Source organism: Lontra canadensis, unplaced genomic scaffold (assembly GCF_010015895.1).
Source record: "Lontra canadensis isolate GAN:19392208 unplaced genomic scaffold, GSC_riverotter_1.0 scaffold23, whole genome shotgun sequence".
In the NCBI taxonomy this organism is placed as follows: domain Eukaryota; kingdom Metazoa; phylum Chordata; class Mammalia; order Carnivora; family Mustelidae; genus Lontra; species Lontra canadensis.
Genome location: NW_022631017.1, coordinates 3,564,686 through 3,581,925, shown reverse-complemented (window position 1 = coordinate 3,581,925; position 17,240 = coordinate 3,564,686). Strand labels below are relative to the sequence as shown.

The 17,240-nt window shown below is 43.4% G+C and overlaps 1 protein-coding gene across 7 annotated transcripts in view; it reads left to right on the top strand.

Annotated features, from left to right (window-relative positions):
* RUNX2 (RUNX family transcription factor 2) overlaps positions 1 to 17,240 on the top strand; it is a 225,351-nt gene that overhangs the window by 49,475 nt on the left and 158,636 nt on the right. For 6 of the 7 annotated variants that reach the window (XM_032862024.1, XM_032862028.1, XM_032862022.1 and 3 more), the window contains exon 4: positions 16,342 to 16,515. The exons of the other annotated variant lie outside the window; for it this stretch is intronic. In XM_032862024.1, coding sequence (XP_032717915.1) covers positions 16,342 to 16,515 — 174 coding nt within the window. The remainder of the gene's footprint in view (positions 1 to 16,341; positions 16,516 to 17,240) is intronic. 7 annotated transcript variants of the gene reach the window in all.

Here is a 17,240-nt window from a genome sequence, read left to right as displayed (position 1 = left end):
AAGGTGTCAGTGGGCATATGTAGACCACACAGAATGGGTTTCACTGCCAGTAATAGAGTGAAATTGTCTGCATAATTATTTTTGTTGGATTGAGAATCAGCAGCCCTCGTTGGGTTCAGGAAATAAACCTCTGTTAAAACCATATGGCACTATTCTCAGAAGAGACGTTATTACAGGGCCACTTCCCTCTGAAATTTTGAGTCAGGAGTTCTTGAAAGGAGTCACATATGTTTGAGAGTGAATGTCAAGTTTTCTTCTTCCAGTGTCCTTATGAAAGTCAGATGTTTCTTGCCTTTTTCATGAATGCCACCGTGGTCAACAGGTACAAGGTGCTTGGGAAGAGGCGGACCACCTCAGGTGTACACGCGGTGAATTATTAGCTGGGCCAAGGGATTTGGTTCTTAAGAGAAAAAGGACTTTTAATTCAGTGAAACATGTGATTTGTCAACACTGGAAACACATCTTGAGGTTAGGATAATTATATTTTGTCTTCCCAGGACCTTCATGCAGATTCAGTGGCTAGAAATTTTTGTAACTGCTTGTCAATGGTACTCGTGTGGCCCAGAGAGAGCTGTGTCAGAGTGAGAGGTAAAGTGAGGGAATGCAGTGTGTACACCAGCGGCTAGGGAACATTTTGGGAAGAGCTAAACTAGGTAAATATATTTAGTAACACCCACAGTAGTTTTATGTTCGTATATAATATATACATTTCTATATATATTTAAGTTTTTCTGTGTGTTTAAGTACTTAAGAAGACAATACAGTGTGCACATTGTGATGATTCGTTACGCATCTCACTTTTTGGTGGGGGGGTTGCGGTCTGGTTTAATCTTTCCTATAGAGGGACTCTAAGCAGAAGTTGATTTTGTTCATTTCTTTTAATAAGCCTTGAAAAGGATCAGGCTCTGTAGAGCTTACTCTGACTGTGCCTAAAGCTAGGAAGTTCGAGTGTCTCTTTGAGTGCCATACTCCTAGTGAGAACTTACTAGGTACTAAGTCTTGCTGTTCATTTCATACTGGAGAGCAAGAGGGCAAGAGAGCTGTGACTGAAAGGTTAGAAGGCTTTTCGGTTGCCTTAGGTGTTTTTATCATGAGAACTGGTTTTTACTAGGTGGACAGGCTGCTCATGTATGGATTCCGTCAACCACTGACCCGCATTCTAGATTCACTCATATTTATCCCATGAACACGTACCGGGCATCTACCGATTGTGCGTTCAAAGGGCCGTAGGAATTCAGCTGGACTTAGTCACATGAATGGCTCAGGGAGATGCCCAGTCTTGCCTCTTAATGACTAGGACCATATGACAGACGTGATAGAAAATGAGAAAGGGCCCAAGAAGGTGGCAGAGCCAAAGTGACATGGAAGTTCAGAAGCAGTTTTACTTCTGTCTAGGGGTTTGGAAGGAAGATTTTATTGAAGTGAAAGTACTTGAGCTGAATCTTGAGTTATCAGTGATTCAACTTACTGGCAGAAATTCTTGAATTTTAAGTTCTAGGTGGACAGATAGTGACTTCCAGGAGACTAATGCTGAGTTTCTTTTATTTTTGTCATAAAAAGTCCTCCCAGCCCTCCCCCTTGATCTTGGCCCCTTTGCAGGTCAGCTGATGGAAGTTTTAGCCTGGTCCTTCAGCTTTAACTGTTGTCTGCTCTGTTCTCTGTTAATCTGGAGCCTTCGCCACGGTAGGGGCTAAGTTCCAGTGCTACTTCTCTAATACACTAACAATCCTGTCTTTCCATTTTTTTTTTTAATTTTGTTTTTAATTTAGTTCTGTAGTTGTTGACGACTTCTGCTGGACCTGCGCTAGTACCAATGGGATAATATTTTTGCACGTTGTAGATACTGAGTTGAATGTAATTCAGTAGAACAAAGTAGATCAGATAATTGAATTAACTTTTTAAATGTATATTGAAGTTTGTGTTCAGGTTAGGATTAAGGAATAAAAATTTATACTGTGAACTGTTATGTAAAATGAAAAGAATAGCTAAGGGCCTAATTTTGAATGAATAGAAGTTAAGTGGAGAAATTAAACCAGTGGAGGTGATGATCATATTTCTTTAATCGTAATTCTAAATTGTTTTAGATTTTAGCAACTTCTGGAGTTCAGCTTTCATGGAGGGAAAAGGAAGAGGCCTAAAACCTTCAGGCCAACGTGATGGCTGAGACTTTCCTTTTTTTCACCCCAAAGTCCTTTTATGGGCGTTTATTAGTCAGGTTGCTGTTCTATAAATGATATCACTTGTGCTGTTTGCATTGGACCCCTGCCATATCTCCATCCATAACAGATGGATTCTTTTTTTCTATCCCTGTATGGATTCTTTCAGGGCTTGTTACTCTCTGATGGACAATGGGAGTGAGCACAGAAAGGAGGAGGGCAGAGATGAGGGACTGTGTTGGTTTTATTTTATCTCCCTATCTCTCCGGAGCGCCCATGGCACGACAAGAAGCACTCTCACATGTGGCTCCCTGAGGATCAGGAAGGAGCCTTTCTAAGAAGATATGCTGGGAAAGACAGTTAATGGTAGAGTTTTGCTCTTGATCCCTGTTTTCCTCTGCTCTCCTGCATCTTTGAGGTTGGCTCTAATTTTGGCAACTCCGGTGTCATATTTAGACCACAACAGGTTTTGCTTATTTGCTGATGTGTGCAAGTTTAAGTACAGAGCCACAGTCCTACTGGGGACTTGGCCCAGAAAGGGCTGAGTATGGCCCACGGGCGCTTCAAACTGATGTCCCACACAATATCTGGGGTTCCCCACCTCCACTTCCACCAAACTTCTCTCCTCAGATAGGGACCCCCTTGGGTTTTACCAGTTTTGAGGGCCCCACAGTTAACCTAGGTGACCGAACCAGAGACCTGAGACTAATCCTCTCTCCATCTGATCATTCTGTTATACTGTCCTCTGTGTCTCTGCTGTGCATTCACCTGCATTCCCTTGTACCCATTAGCACCGCTTTCTCTTGGTTGTCCCTCTCAGTGTCATCTCCTGGCCTCTAACACAAAAGCCATTTCCTCTTCAGCTCTATACCTCTAATGATACTCCCTTCTCGATCTGTTTTCCCCTTCAAGTAGAGTGGTCTTCCTAAACTGTAAATCAGCTCATGGCACATGGTGCTGCAAATACCACCGGGGTCCCCCAGGACTTACGGGGTGAAGTTCAGACTGTGTGGTGTGGTGGACAAGACCTTTCGGCATCTGACCTGCCCACCTACTTCCCACCCACCCCCTCGTGGCTGAGCTCCAGCCAAACTGTTTCACTCCACACTTTTTTAATCTTTCAGTCTTTGCACTTCCTGTTCCTTCTGCTTGGAATGTCTTTTTCTTCCACATTTGCTTGATTGAATTTTACTTATCCTTGAATGCCATCTCTTCTATAAGCCCTTTCTGACCACCCCTGGAAGTTAAGCATTTATTCTTTTGTTCCCCTTTGCCTGTTAGACTTTGATTATGGTGTTTATCACGTCGCTGCAGTGATTTGCTTACACGATGCCTCTCCCAGTATGTCGTGAGCCCCGCAGTGTAGCACAGTTCAGGGCACACGGAAAATTTTAATTGATACATAGATGGCATATTTGCATAGTGGTTTTACCTGTGTGGGGTATTTTCGCCTCTATCAGTTACATTCCATCCGGGTGACATTCCTGCGATACACATACTTTGATCCTCATTTGACAGATGAGGAAGTTGAGTCACAGAGATGATAGATTATTTGCCCACAGCTCTGCAACCAAATTAGTAGCAAAGCTGGGAACAGACTGCAGGTTTTCTGCTTGTGTAGTCAAGGCTGGATTTAGATAAAGGATTCTCCTATTTAGTCACATACTGGCTGGGTCTTTTAGTGAACTTTTTTAATAAGTTCACTAATTGTGTGTGTGTGTGTGTCTAGGTGTTTGTGTAGCCCATAGTGACAGGTGAGACACCCATAGCATCATCGATTCTTAGAACTGGAAGTTAGGTAGTCTGTTATTTCACAGACGAGAAGATTCTGTACCAGAGAAGTTCACAACTTAACCATCAGTGGCAGAACCCACACCTCCTGATGTAGGCATGTGGTACTTTTCTTACTCCTTGTGGGGCAATCATCAGTTCTCTCGGACAGTGTTTTAGTGTTCAGTGTCTCTGGTTGTCAGTAGGATTTTTTTGAGCCATTAGGCCAGTTAACTCTTGGGAAGAGCCTATCCTAGGAGGAGAAACAATATCCTTTCTGTGAATATTCTCAGTGAAAAGTCCATGAAAGAGATAAAACCCCGATGAGAAAGGATCAGAGATGCTATGCTTTTATTGGTTACGTCCCTTTTCAGACTGCATTACTTCTTTCCCAGTGAGTGTCCTAGATTCCTGAGCATGTGCCATTTTGAAAACAAAACAAAACAAAACAACCAACCAGCAACAAAGGCATCTCATTAGGCTGATTCAGAAGAACACCGGGTTGCAAGGAAAGGTGTGTTCCATAGTGGGGAGGGCTTGTGGTGTGATGGTGTAAACAGAGTGTAAAGCATGTTGAGTCTCTCGAGGACAGCGTTCCTCATCAGCTGAAAAAGACCTGAAACTCAGTGGTATCACCTTTACTTCTACCAGTGCTCCTCTCCTTCTCTGCACAGTTATAGCTAGATAGAGATGGATGGAGATATATGATGGAGATACCAGTGTACGCATATATAAGGAAAAGTCAACACTTCATACATCTCACACGGACAAAAGGAAAGCATTCACCAAACTGTCATTGATTAAATAATTCAGCATGAAGCTGCCAGACAGAGCTCCTTCAAACTTAACACCGCACTTGCTTTTGAAAAACAGAGAAGTTTTCATTTTCATCCCCTGACGGTTTTTTTTTTTTTAAATATTAAAAAAAAAATGGACTCTGGAGCTAGCGTCTCCATAGTGTTCTTCCCTTGAGGGAGGGGTGTGAGAAAGCCTGGAAATGGGCACCAACCCACTTCCTTTGGATTGAAAAGAATGCATTTTTCTCATCTGTGTCTGAGAAAAAAGGTTAAAACTTGCTATCTCTCAACTCCATTCAGCAGTCCTTTCGATTCCCTTTTGTATAACAATAACTTGATCCTACTCAAAATACTTGGCACCTTCCGTGACAGCCTGGAATGTAAGAACACTTTAGCAGACCTGAGTGTGAGTGAACTCCAGGAGTTTTGGAATGAAGAGGTAGAGTTCTCAGTTCCTTATTCAGAGTTCACAGAAGAGAAGAATACCAGGATTAACACAATAGACTCCTTTCATGTCCCTCGGGTGAGGAAAGCAATTATCTGTCTATCAAGACTCTAGTAAGTGGTGCGGGAGCCTTAAGGAGGGGTGGGCGGACAGGTGGGTGAACGCTATGCCATTGGGAAACGGTGCTGAGGTAGGAGGGGCGTCCTTTGCATTTAACTCCTTCACTGTTTCTTTTTGGAGTTTATATCATGTTTCCCTTGTAACTTAGAAATAATCTTTTTAAAAATATATATGTATATAGTCAATGGCATTTTTCAGTTCCTTACCCATCTGAATTTTGTTAGGGGGCTTGTTTCAAAGACATCTCCTGTTTAATCGTGTTTAAACAATCTGTTTAAGTCCCGTTGTGTAGATATAAACACAATAGCCCTTTAATGTAGTAAAACAGACTTCTGACAGACACGGCACACAACAGACATCCTTCCATTATTGCTTAAGCCACCGTTCCTTCCATGCCTGACCTGAGAGGGTAACCACAGAGCTCCGCTGACAGCTGTCGCTGCTCAGAAGACCCTGACTTGCCCATATTAATGTCTAGTGAGCCGAGAACTGCAGAACAGCAGACAATCAGAGAGGTCTTAGACTAGATTAAAGCTAAGTACCTTAAATCTGGTTTAATGGCCGTGTTTACATCTCCTTCTTCTTCATTCCTTTAAAAAAAGTAATCAGGTTTTGCAAGCGTTAAGAAAACCACCTCTTCTTGCCAGCTGGACTGGGTCCAGTTGAAGCAAGAAAATCCCTCCCCCCGCCCCCCGCCCTTTCTTTTTCTGTCTTTTTCTTTTTATTTCCTCTATGATCTTCACTGCCATTCAGCACAGCAAGACGGGGCTGTGGGAGCTGGCTGAATTTTTCTCGGGTTATTACTTTTTAACATTTTCTTCCTGTTCCGGAGCTGGGAAAATGGAAAACGATGTTCTCCTTCGGTTTTGGCGTGTGTTGAGAGACGAGCCCTTCACACTTTTCAGTTACTTTTACGTACCGTTTTCTTTCTCTGCTTCAGACACATATAAGGTTACATAACATATGTCCAGAACCATAATAATGAAAGAGAAAGAGGGACGATCGCATGCTAAGGACAGTCAGTCAGGATCCAGGAATTGCGTGATGGTCTGTAGGCTGGTTGTCACTGGCCTCTTTGAAGAATAATGCCATCCATGTTTAGCCGGATTATTGGCAAATAAACAGTGATGCTTTTTGTTCGGCTATGGAAACTACCATTTCCATTGCTTAAAACGTTACCATTAAAAAAATCTTTACATCTCTCAGTGAGGTCTCTACAAATGCTAGTGGTGCAAAACTGATGGGTGTGTGAAGTATCTTAGAGTAAAAGAAGGCAAAGGAAATGTTTTCAGAAGTAAAACAAGTTTTATTGAGTTTGGGGTGGGGGGGCTAAGCGTAAACATAGAGAAAGAGATCTTTTGTTCATTTCCCAGAAACTGAAGGGAGAGATGCAGTTTCAGATGGCCCAGGATGGTTGTGGATGTTGGGTTGTGATTAGTCAGAGGACAGGAGGCATGGTGATAAAACGGAGTTGGAAAGATCAGGTATAATGTAATGAATTATCAGAAGTAAGCTTCTCAGCTTTTTCTTTCTTTCTTTTTCCTTTTATCAATTTTTATTTATTTATTTGACAGCGAGAGAGGGAACACAAGCAAGGGGGATGGGAGAGGGAGAAGCAGTCTTCCTGCTGAGCAGGGAGCCTGATGCGGGGCTCCATCCCAGGATGCTGGGTTCATAACCTGAACCAAAGGCCAGTGCTTAACAACTGAGCCACCCAGGTGCTCCTTCTCTGCTTTTTCTTATTCTGTTCTTCTGGGTCTCTTTTTTTCAGCCTTTACCCCCTCTCCTTTCCTTTCCTTGTATGAAAAGGAGGGCTGATGCCTGTCAGGGGACTGGCTTCCAGTGTCACTGCCTACCTCCACGATTTCAAACAAGTCACAGGACATTTTCTGGATATCTGTTACTTTTCTAGAACGAAGAATATGGTCTAGAAATCCCTATTCTCTCCCAGCTCTGAAAAAGTCTCATTCATGTAATCTTGCTTTGAAATGGGAATAAAGAGGAAAGAGCATCCCTTGGAAATGACAGGGGGGAAGAAGTCAGGGAGAGCAGGAAGGGAACTGTTCAGGGCCAGAGAATCTGGAGGTAGAGGGGCCAAGGAGATAGGGATGTTTTAGGACCTGGAAGCGGGGCTACGACGAAGTCAGCCAGGTTCTCTGGGAGCTCTTTTTTTCCCCCTGCTTGCAAAAACTATTACATCTCCCCTTGTGTGTTTCCATTATACTTTCATCTGGTCTTTCTTTAAATTTTGTTAAGCCTTTTTTTTCCCTTCTTGCCTCCCGTGAGTTTCTTTTTCTTTAGATGTCTCAAGCTTTTTGAGTCCATTATTTCAAGAAAAAGGATTACACTCTAAGCATATGTTTTTTAGAAGCTATCCCCTGATGTGTGACTGATACCGGCAGAGCCTGATCTCCCCTTCAGTCTTTGATGATCATGATTTGCCACAGCCTGAAATCCAAAAGTTTTATAAAGGAACTCACAGTTACTATACATGCATGTTAATATTTCACAGTTCTTTCATTAGTATATTTATTGAAAGATCTTGAATTCTTGAGCCTTTAGGAGCCTAGATTTTGAAAAAGGCTGTCCTTCAGTGATCTCTCTCATGCATCCAGTTGCATTTAAAAAATAAGTTTGGGAGAGTGAACTTTTTACTCACTGATCTAAACTGGCGCCTTTCGTTATTAAAAGAAAGCAAATTCAGTTTTTAACATTTTTTTTCTATGAACTGGAGTTCCTAGAATATTTCTATGGAGTCTATGGCTTAACTATGTAATTATGTCTCTTGAGTAGATTATGTTTTTTCTTCCCATAATTATGTTTTTACCCAAGAGACTGGAAGGCTTCAGTCCTCTCTTGGGTGAAATTGTTCTTCCTCTCCTCTTCCTTGTTAAACTTTGAATTCTACATGCCTGACTCTGTTCAAGGGCTAAAAGGGAGCTCTTGAAGCTATGTGGAAGTGATTAGGAGTTTTTTTTTTTTCCTTCAGAAATTGGTTTATATATTAAGAAGGGCCCTTAGAGAGAAGCTCTGTTAGTTCATTTTTGAAATGCCATCAGAGAAGAATCTCCTGGAAGGAGATTTGTTTATGATCTGTGGTCCTCTGTCTGAAGCCACACACTAACATGGCTCTAGGGCTGTCTCCTCTCACGAGCTGTCTTTTGTGAGCTCTGGGGCTCCCATACACATGTTCTGTCACTTGGCCGCTCACTCCTAGTGGCTCAGAGGGGCTAGAGGCTTCTGAAGCATGAAGGCAATTTCTTAGTTCGCTTTACTGTTCTAGTCCAGAAATAGTTTTTGACCTGAACCAGACAGCATACTCTTAGCAAAAAGATGACTCAGCAGCCTTTCCCAGCAAAGATTATAGACTCATCAATTTTACTGTGGGAAATGTTTCCCAATGACTAGCTCTTTTTTTTTCCCCCCTCTCCTTTCTTTTACTGGATAAAAGGAGAGGTAATTCTAAATTTACCAGTGTTCTTATTTATTAATTCAGTAAGCGTTTGTTGTGGGCCTTCTTTGTACCGAGGCCCCAAGTTAGGTGCTAGACATGGGACATGACACCCATCCTCAAGGGGTCTCTAGTCAAGTCCAGAAGACTCCAAGATAATAGGGTTTGAAATTTTGTATAAATATTTTGTATCAATTCAGAGTCAGTTAATGCTTACTGAATGCCTACTACACTTAAGTATAACCACATGTAGTAGACAAAAAACAGTCATAGCTGTTTTCGGCTTGCTGACATGGAAACCAGAGGGAGCATGGAAGCCCTAGAGACAGAAAAGACCAGAACAGTGTGATGGCCAAATGGAGATGATGGGGTGAGGGTATTCTGAGCTGGGGGAGACAGTTTGGGGAAAGGAATGGTGGCTCTTTGAAGAGCCATGGATAGTCCAGTGTGAGTAGAGCCTAGGTGGGGAGAAGTACAGTTGTAGCCATCGGAAACGAGAGTGATGACGTGTGTTCAGAATCTATTTTCCAAGTCTTTCCAATTCTTTGCTTTCCCTGCCGGGCTCAGGGAACTCTGTTTAATTCAATAGACAGTGTTAGACAGTTGAGAGGTTTTGAGCAGGTGAATCATGTTAGGTTGTAGGGACTGAAAGACGTTAGAAATTTTGGAAATTTTCAGCAGGTCCAGAGATTTCCATTAAATCTCTTCCCATGGTCGGCCATACAACTTGTGGGTGTCCTTTTGTTTACTCCAGCCTGCTTCTCTGGTGGATTAGCCACAAGTGAGAGGTTAGGAGTGGTTCTGGTGGGACTGGAAAGTGGGGGCCCCTTCTTGCAGAAACTAGGAATGGCCTTACCCAGATGCTGGGGTCCAGGAAAGGGAGGCGGCAATGGTATACCTGGGCTGGATTTTGAGCCTCGGAGACTAGAAAGTGGTGATATTAACAGAAATAAGGAAATTCGAGGAGAAGCTGGTTGGAACTGTTTGTACTGGGGGCAGGGGTGTGCCAGGGAGAGGCAGAGGGCTTAATGAGACATTACAAGTGTCATAAGAATATAGGCCTTTGCTTTTTAGACTGTGACAAACCACCAGTGAAATGTAGTCATCTGAATGTAAACAGAGAGGAGTTTCACTTTTCTTAGTAGTATTTCCATTTTTACATGTACATAGGAATGCAGAAAATCAGGGTTTTCCATCTGGAGCCTCGATGGTTACAAAGTATTTGGATCCCAACTTCGCACAGCTCCCCTAAAACCTCCCTTGAGTCTGTGTAACCTCGACCATGTCACGTTGCTTTTGCTGGAAACCATGTAATCCGAGTTCACTGAGATGAACGAAGGCTCCTCCTTAGTAGTAGAATTCCAAGTAATTTCATTTGGAATAGAACTAGGACTTGAAAATTCGTCACCCTGTTCCTATGCCCCTCCCTGCACACTCTCCTTCATGGGTCACTTTCAGGGTAGAGAGATTGGAACCACGGCTTTGTTTTTGTTCGTTTTCCAGACCTGCTGCGGAGTCCCAGCTCTGTTGCTCTCTTGTTGTTTTACTCCAAGGATCATGGTCAGAACATCTGAAGTGGGCATCTCCTGGGGTTTGAGCCCTCGAGTACAGGACCAGGTCTCCTCCTCTCGCACACTTGCTGACAGCAAAATTAGCTAATACCTCCCCGGTCGCCCCGTCCTCCAGGGGGAGCCTGAGTACCTGGCGGAGGAGGCTCTTGGCCTGCCAAAGGACCGTTTCGTTAGGGGATACAGAGATCTGTCTTAAAAGGATAGGTTCCCATCCAGATTGCAGAGTTGAAGAGAACTAAAGCACGGTTGAGAAACTAGAGGCATCAAACAATTTGAAGAATAGCGTGCTTCTGTTGAGATTGTTATCACCTCTGTGTTCCACACTATCTTCTCTCACAAGATCTTTATTATTGTGTTTCTGTCATTCGTCCTCCAGGGAGCTTTCCTCCATTCTGAGTCGGCTTATCAAAATCCTACTTGACCTAGGACACAATGATCTCATCAGTGAGAGCTTCTTCTTTCCTTTTAGTCAATACCATTGGCTCTCCTGTTCTTCCCAGAACCATTTACTTTGAAGTTTTTCTTTAATTATGAAAAATTTCAAACATATTAAGATATTATATTTAATAAAATCCCATATACCCATCACCTTATAACTAATAACATTTTTCCATATTTACTTCATCTGATATTCTGCTGAAAGGTTTTAAAGCAAATACCAGTCATCAAGACACTTAACCCCTGTATATATTGGTTAGCTCTTCTAAAAAATAAGGGTATATTCTTACGTAGTCACAAAAAGCACCACTTCCTTAATATTTTAAAGTAGTCTGTACTCATATTTCCTCAGTGGATCCCCAAACATAAGCATTTTCGTGATTGTCTTCATCACAACCTTCTTGAGTTATACTTAATGGTTTGTCTTTCTTCCCTACCAAGCAGTGAACTGCTGGAGGAGAAGGACATTATCTTTTTTTTTAAATTTTTAATTTTTTATTAACATATAACGTATTATTAGCCCCAGGGGTACAAGTCTGTGAATCATCAGGCATACACATTTCACAGCACTTACCATAGCACATACCCTCCCCAATGTCCATAACCCAACCACCCTCTCCTACCCTCTCCTCCACTGCACCCCCCCCCCCCGCAACCCTCAGTTTGTTTTGTGAGATTAAGAGTCTCTTATGGTTTGTCTCGAGAAGGACGTTATCTTGAAGAAGTCTCTCTCCTCCTCCTTGCAGTGCCTGGGGAGACTCGCACATGGGCAGATGCCCCGCACACGCACACGTGGGCTGGACTAAGCGATCCAGATGTAGATGTGGTCCTGCTTCCTGACTGAGGGTCCCTTGCACATCTGCCTTTTTTGCCTTCTTTCTCTCTTTCTTTCTTTCAAGATTTTATTTATTTATTTGACAGAGAGATAGAGAACACAAGTAGGGGAGCAGCAGGCAGAAGGAGAGGGAGAAGCAGGCTCCCCACTGAGCAGGAAGCCCAATGTGGGGCTCGATCCTAGCACCCTGGGATCATCACCTGAGCTGAAGGCAGCTGTTTAACTGACTGAGCCATCCAGGCACCCCTTGACTTATTTCTTTTATGATGTTATCATGATACCTAGAATGAAAGTAGATATCCAATAAGAGAAATTAGAACTTAAAATCGACTTAGAATACCAGTGTAAAAAGGCGAGATGCCCAACATCATGCCCTGGTGATCCATGAAATGACCCGCCTGCACCCCATGAGAGCGGGCCTGGTGTGACGTGGTGCCTTGTTGAGGTGGCCTTGTGTTTGAAAGGTGCAGTCTTTTGGAGGCACTTTTGGGTGTCCTTCAGGAGTCTGTCCTTCCTTTTGGGGGAAGATAGCTGATCAGCTGTGAGTACAGGGCATAAAGTATGACGGTCTGCCTGGGGGCCCTCACAGATTTCCAGTTCTCAGTCGACTTTTATAAAAATGGGCAAAATGAGTCCCATCCCAGACGCAAGTTTGTTTTCATAGTTCATGCAGCACAGTTTCCAGGTCTTCACGTAACCCCTTTCAGATGTGTGATCTTTTAAGCAGCAATCCTAATGGCAGTATTCCCAACTAGCTTTTGTGAGTTTGGGCCCCTTTCACTACCAGGGCTTCAGGGGTGGGGGGAGGGAGGAGATAATCAGCGGCACTCTTGCTTAGGGACCTAACTGTTCCTCAAGCGTCTTTGCTCTAAGGATGTGCGAATGCTGTGACTTTTGGATCATGAGTTCTTCTCCTGCCCCTGAGTTTATTGCAACAAAAGTCATATTCAGCCAAATACACTCGACTTTTTGAAAGAAATTGTTTCTGAAAATTACTTTTTTTTTTTTTTTTGCCATTTTAAATTCACTTTTGACCATGATTTCTCCTGATGCTGCAGTGTTATACTCTGAAATAAGCTGGTTGGCAGTGGGAGGGAAAAGAGCCTGGGACCAGCAACCAGAAACCTTGAGTTCTAGTCCTGCCACCAACTGTGTGATTTTGGGCAAGTCACTTCTCCTCTCAGGGATTCAGGGTCCTTATTCATAAAAGAAGTACAGTGGTCTGAAGTGCAGTATAAATGATTTTTATTGTCCTTTTCAGTGCTCTGATTCTAAATGACTTGCAACAATGCTGAAGAGTTAGAGTGAGGGCTTCTTCAGAAATCAAGCGAGCAATTAAGCATTTGCTTAAATGAGTGCCCTTCAGGGAAATTATATTTTACAAAGCTCGCTGGAGGATTTTCTTACCCAGCTGGGGTGGAAGAACCATTGCCCAAGGGAGAAAGTTTCCCATTCTTTATACCTTCCTCCTGTTTGGAAGATGCCCTCTTTGGCCCTCTGGCTGACGTTTAGTTCTCCCTGTACTGCGGCAGAGTCCCCTGTCTTTGATTTAATTCAGTGTGCCCTAGTCTTCCATGCTCTCGATTTCTTACAGGACTCCTTGAGTGTGGAGGGTTGGAGGGCGTCTTCTTCCAGCCCGTTATTCACGTGCTAGCCCTGATGTGGTTTAGCGGTAGCGGTGTTTGTCATGGTTGAAAGATGAAGAGCCTGTTCGGCTTTTGTTCTTCCTTGTGCTGTAAGAATTTTGTTGTGGTTGTGGTGGTGGCTCTGAAGGGGCAGACATCTACAAGGAGAAATGCATACTTTTGTTTGGTGCATGCAGCCACAGAATGATATCTCCTGGATCATGCCAGGTGTCTGGAGATACTCGGTAGCTTGCGTTTGAAGGTAATTTCCGTAAGGTCATTGAAGCTTTTAAAATTTCACCTGCTTTTCCATTTTTCGTACTTCTCAGTGCTGCTTCAGGTCCTTTAACCTCGCCTACAGCCTCTTGTGGCTTTCCTGAAGCCCTGGGCTCAGAGGAAATAAGAAGTGGACTCACCCATCCACACGCCGAGCTCATATCTCATATGGTCTCCATGAAAACCCAGGGAAAAGGCTGTAGAGAGCAGAGGCGAGACTTTCTGAAGTTTTCTTGTGACCCGTAGCCCACATAAAGTCCCAGTGTTTAAAGGAACCGTGCAAGACCTTGTAGCCCTCTCCTTAGCCCTCAGGGAATTTGCCATTCCAAAAATACGGCCCTATTAAAAAAAATAACTTCCAGGGACAATTCCATAAGCTCTTCTGTTAACGTTTATAGTGTAGCAACACCACACCAGTACTTTCGTGTGTGTGTGTGTGTAACAGAATCCATGGATCTAACTGTGAGAAGTACTATATAATTCCTTAATTGTGAAGCTGGTTAGATGGAGCAAGATGCACTGATGGGAGTTTGTGTAGGGTAATGGGTGAGCTATTACCTTTGTCATGGAATCCTCACTGTTGCTTCAGCTTGCATTGAAATACCGGCCTTGGCACCACTCTGGGCTTAGTTCTTAGGTGGGTCTGTGTGTCGGTGGGGGAGATTGTCTGTCTTCCATGGCAGCCGTGAGGGGGGGAAGATAAAGCAAGAACACCAGCATTGATGCTGCCTCGTGATGAGTGGGAAGCTCGGTCAGATAGGACAGGAACTGTATACCATCCAGGCTGGGCTGGCCAATGGATGAAGACCACAGGCTAGTTGTTTGACCTCCACAGGCCATAGTGACTTTGTTTGTGGGCACCTTGCTCGCTGGGGTCTGGGGGCTGTTTGGGGTAATCTCTAAAGGCCCTGTAGAGTTCTAAAATCTATTCATAATCTGGATAAGGAGTCCTAAACAACAGGGAAAACAGCATAAAAAACAATGACTTTCCCTGATCACTTTTTCTCCTGGCCTTCGTCCCTCGTTCCGGCAGATGCCCCAAACTGACGCTGGCAGGAAATAGGGTGGTGGGTGCATTTCAGTTAATGGGCCTATTTGGAACATGTTTGGCTGCAGAGACAGCTACACTCATATTACCAAGCCTTGGCTTCCTGTCTGTTTTCTTTGGGCTGGGTAGGCAATGAAAAAGGAGATAGGAAAATACATTTTGGGGCAAATAAAATAAGGAATTTGTCTTATGAAGACAGCTTATAGATGGGAAATTCTCATGTTCACCTTAACCCTCTCCTCATAGATTCCTCTTGTCCTCTATCAAGAGGAAGATGAGGTGTTCCTGTTGCCCTCAGTCTTGAAGGCTCTTAACAATCCTCCTTCTGGGTTTTTTTTTGTTATGGATAATAAACCTGATTCCCTCAGTTTTTCTTCACAAAGAGCAGATTCTGATTCCAGTCATTATCTTAATGGCTCTTTTTTTCCCCTTTTTTCCTTTTTTTTAGAGAGAGAGAGAGAGAGAGAAGGAGCATGAGTGAGGGGTGGGGGGAGGGGTAGAGGGAGGGGGAAAGAGGGAGTCTCAAGTAGACTCCCTGCCCAGCACAGAGCCCAATGTGGGGCTCCATCTGATGACCCTGAGATCATGACTTGAGCCAAAGTCAAGAGTCAGAGGCTTAACTCACTGGACCACCCAGCCGCCCCTTAATGGCTCTTCTTTGAATCAGCTCCAGTTTCAGTTACAGTATATCGGGGTAACATACTAGGGCCTCCTTCTGGCACTGAATATGGAAGAAGGAATCTATAGTGTATTTCCATTCATGTATGAGGTGTTATCGTGCTTGTCCACTACTGGGCCACTCCACAGATGTGCACTGAACTTACGTAGCACCAAGATTCTGAGGTTTTCTGTTATACTTGCACCAAGACTTGCTGAGAAGGAGTTCATGATTTTTAAGAAGGCTTAGAACCTTAGTTATATTAATTTGCGTATTTCTTTAATATCTAGAATTTCCTTAGATTTTAGACTTGAACAAACCAGAAGAGAGACAAAGCTTTATTTATTTATTTATTTATTTATTTTTAATTTTTTTTAAAATGATGGCTTTTCACATTCACATGGTAACCCAAAGGGTATTTTTCAGTTTCTTATACAGAATCATAGTACTAGATTTGAAGTCGAAAAGCATTCTGTGATTTAGCATAGTTTATCATATGTTTTTACATTTTGGGGTCTCACAAAATATCCAGATTCCTCTTGTGAATTTGAGTTTCCTTGCCTCTACTTCCATTTGTTCCTCTTAAAGGGGTTCTAGGTTTGAGTTTTAATTTTTCAGAGAAGAGTCATGGTGAGGTATAGTTGTAACATAAAAAAAGAAAAGTCGTGTATGGTCATCTTGGAAATTGCCCTTTGACAAATGTGTTTGTCTTTGTTTCTGCCCCAGTTTTGGGAGAGGATGTGCAACATGCACAGACTCTCTGAACTACAAGGAAGTTCCTTCATGAAACAAGTAAACACACCCCAGTCCACAACCACCTTCCCCACCGTCACCAAGAGGGTCAGGGGAGTCATGCAGAGAGTCTCTCCTGAGTTCCAGCGTCAGGCCCTCGCTGCTGACGCTCGACTCCAAGTCACCCTCTGGGACCCTCAGCTCTCCATTTGTAGACCAGGAGTAGGAACGCTTGCCACCAGATGATGCTTATAAAGCTGCTTGAAACGGAAGGCATTATAGAGACATTTCATTGTAGATATCAGTATTGATGACCCCTTGGCTTGTAAACCCCCAGTATGTATGTTCACATATCTATTTAGTATGGTCGATTGTTCAGCTAATTAATATGCTTTTATTTTATGATTTGCTGTTTCCAGGGCACAGACAGAAGCTTGATGACTCTAAACCTAGTTTGTTCTCTGACCGCCTCAGTGATTTAGGGCGCATTCCTCATCCCAGTATGAGAGTAGGTGTCCCGCCTCAGAACCCACGGCCCTCCCTGAACTCTGCACCAAGTCCTTTTAATCCACAAGGACAGAGTCAGATTACAGGTAAGACAGACTCCTAGGTTTCACCGGCACACGCTCCGGCAGACTGGGGGTGAGGGGCTACCACACGAGACGTCCTCACGGCAATACTCCTGGGCTGTGAAATGGCTTTATTATGAACGAATCAAGACGTGAAGATCTTACGGGCCCTCCCCCCTTTTTTAAAAATTTATTTATAAAACACAAATTCCGGTATGCAGTAACTCTGGGATAAACTTTGGGGGAAGTTGCTGATAATGCTGTGCCCTGGGGCACAGTCGTTCTGCACACTGGTGGGTGGTAATAACTACACTCTCCGGGAGAATGTTTGCTACGGGTTTCTGGACCGTGCCCCGGGGGCGCAGGGGAGAGCATCACACCCTCGCTATTAGAAAATTAGTGTTACCGTCTCAGATTTGGGCTTAAATTTCTTACATGTATAACTGTTTCATTAAGTGTGTTTGAAGATTGCCCAGGGCTAACAGGAAGCCTTAATTGGTAGGTATAAGGCAAGGTCAATGAGCAGCTCATCAGGCAGACAGAGTTTGCTGCTGATTCACATTTAGCTCTGGGTCCTAATGTGACATTTGTCTTGATACCACATTCTAGTGAGCTGCTTACTACCTTTCTTAAAAATTAATGCCAGTGTTGCATTACAGACTAATCATTCGCATTTGGTGCACTGAGACTCCCAACTCTCTCTGTATATATATATATTTTCTGCCCAACTCATGCAAAAGCAGATCTTG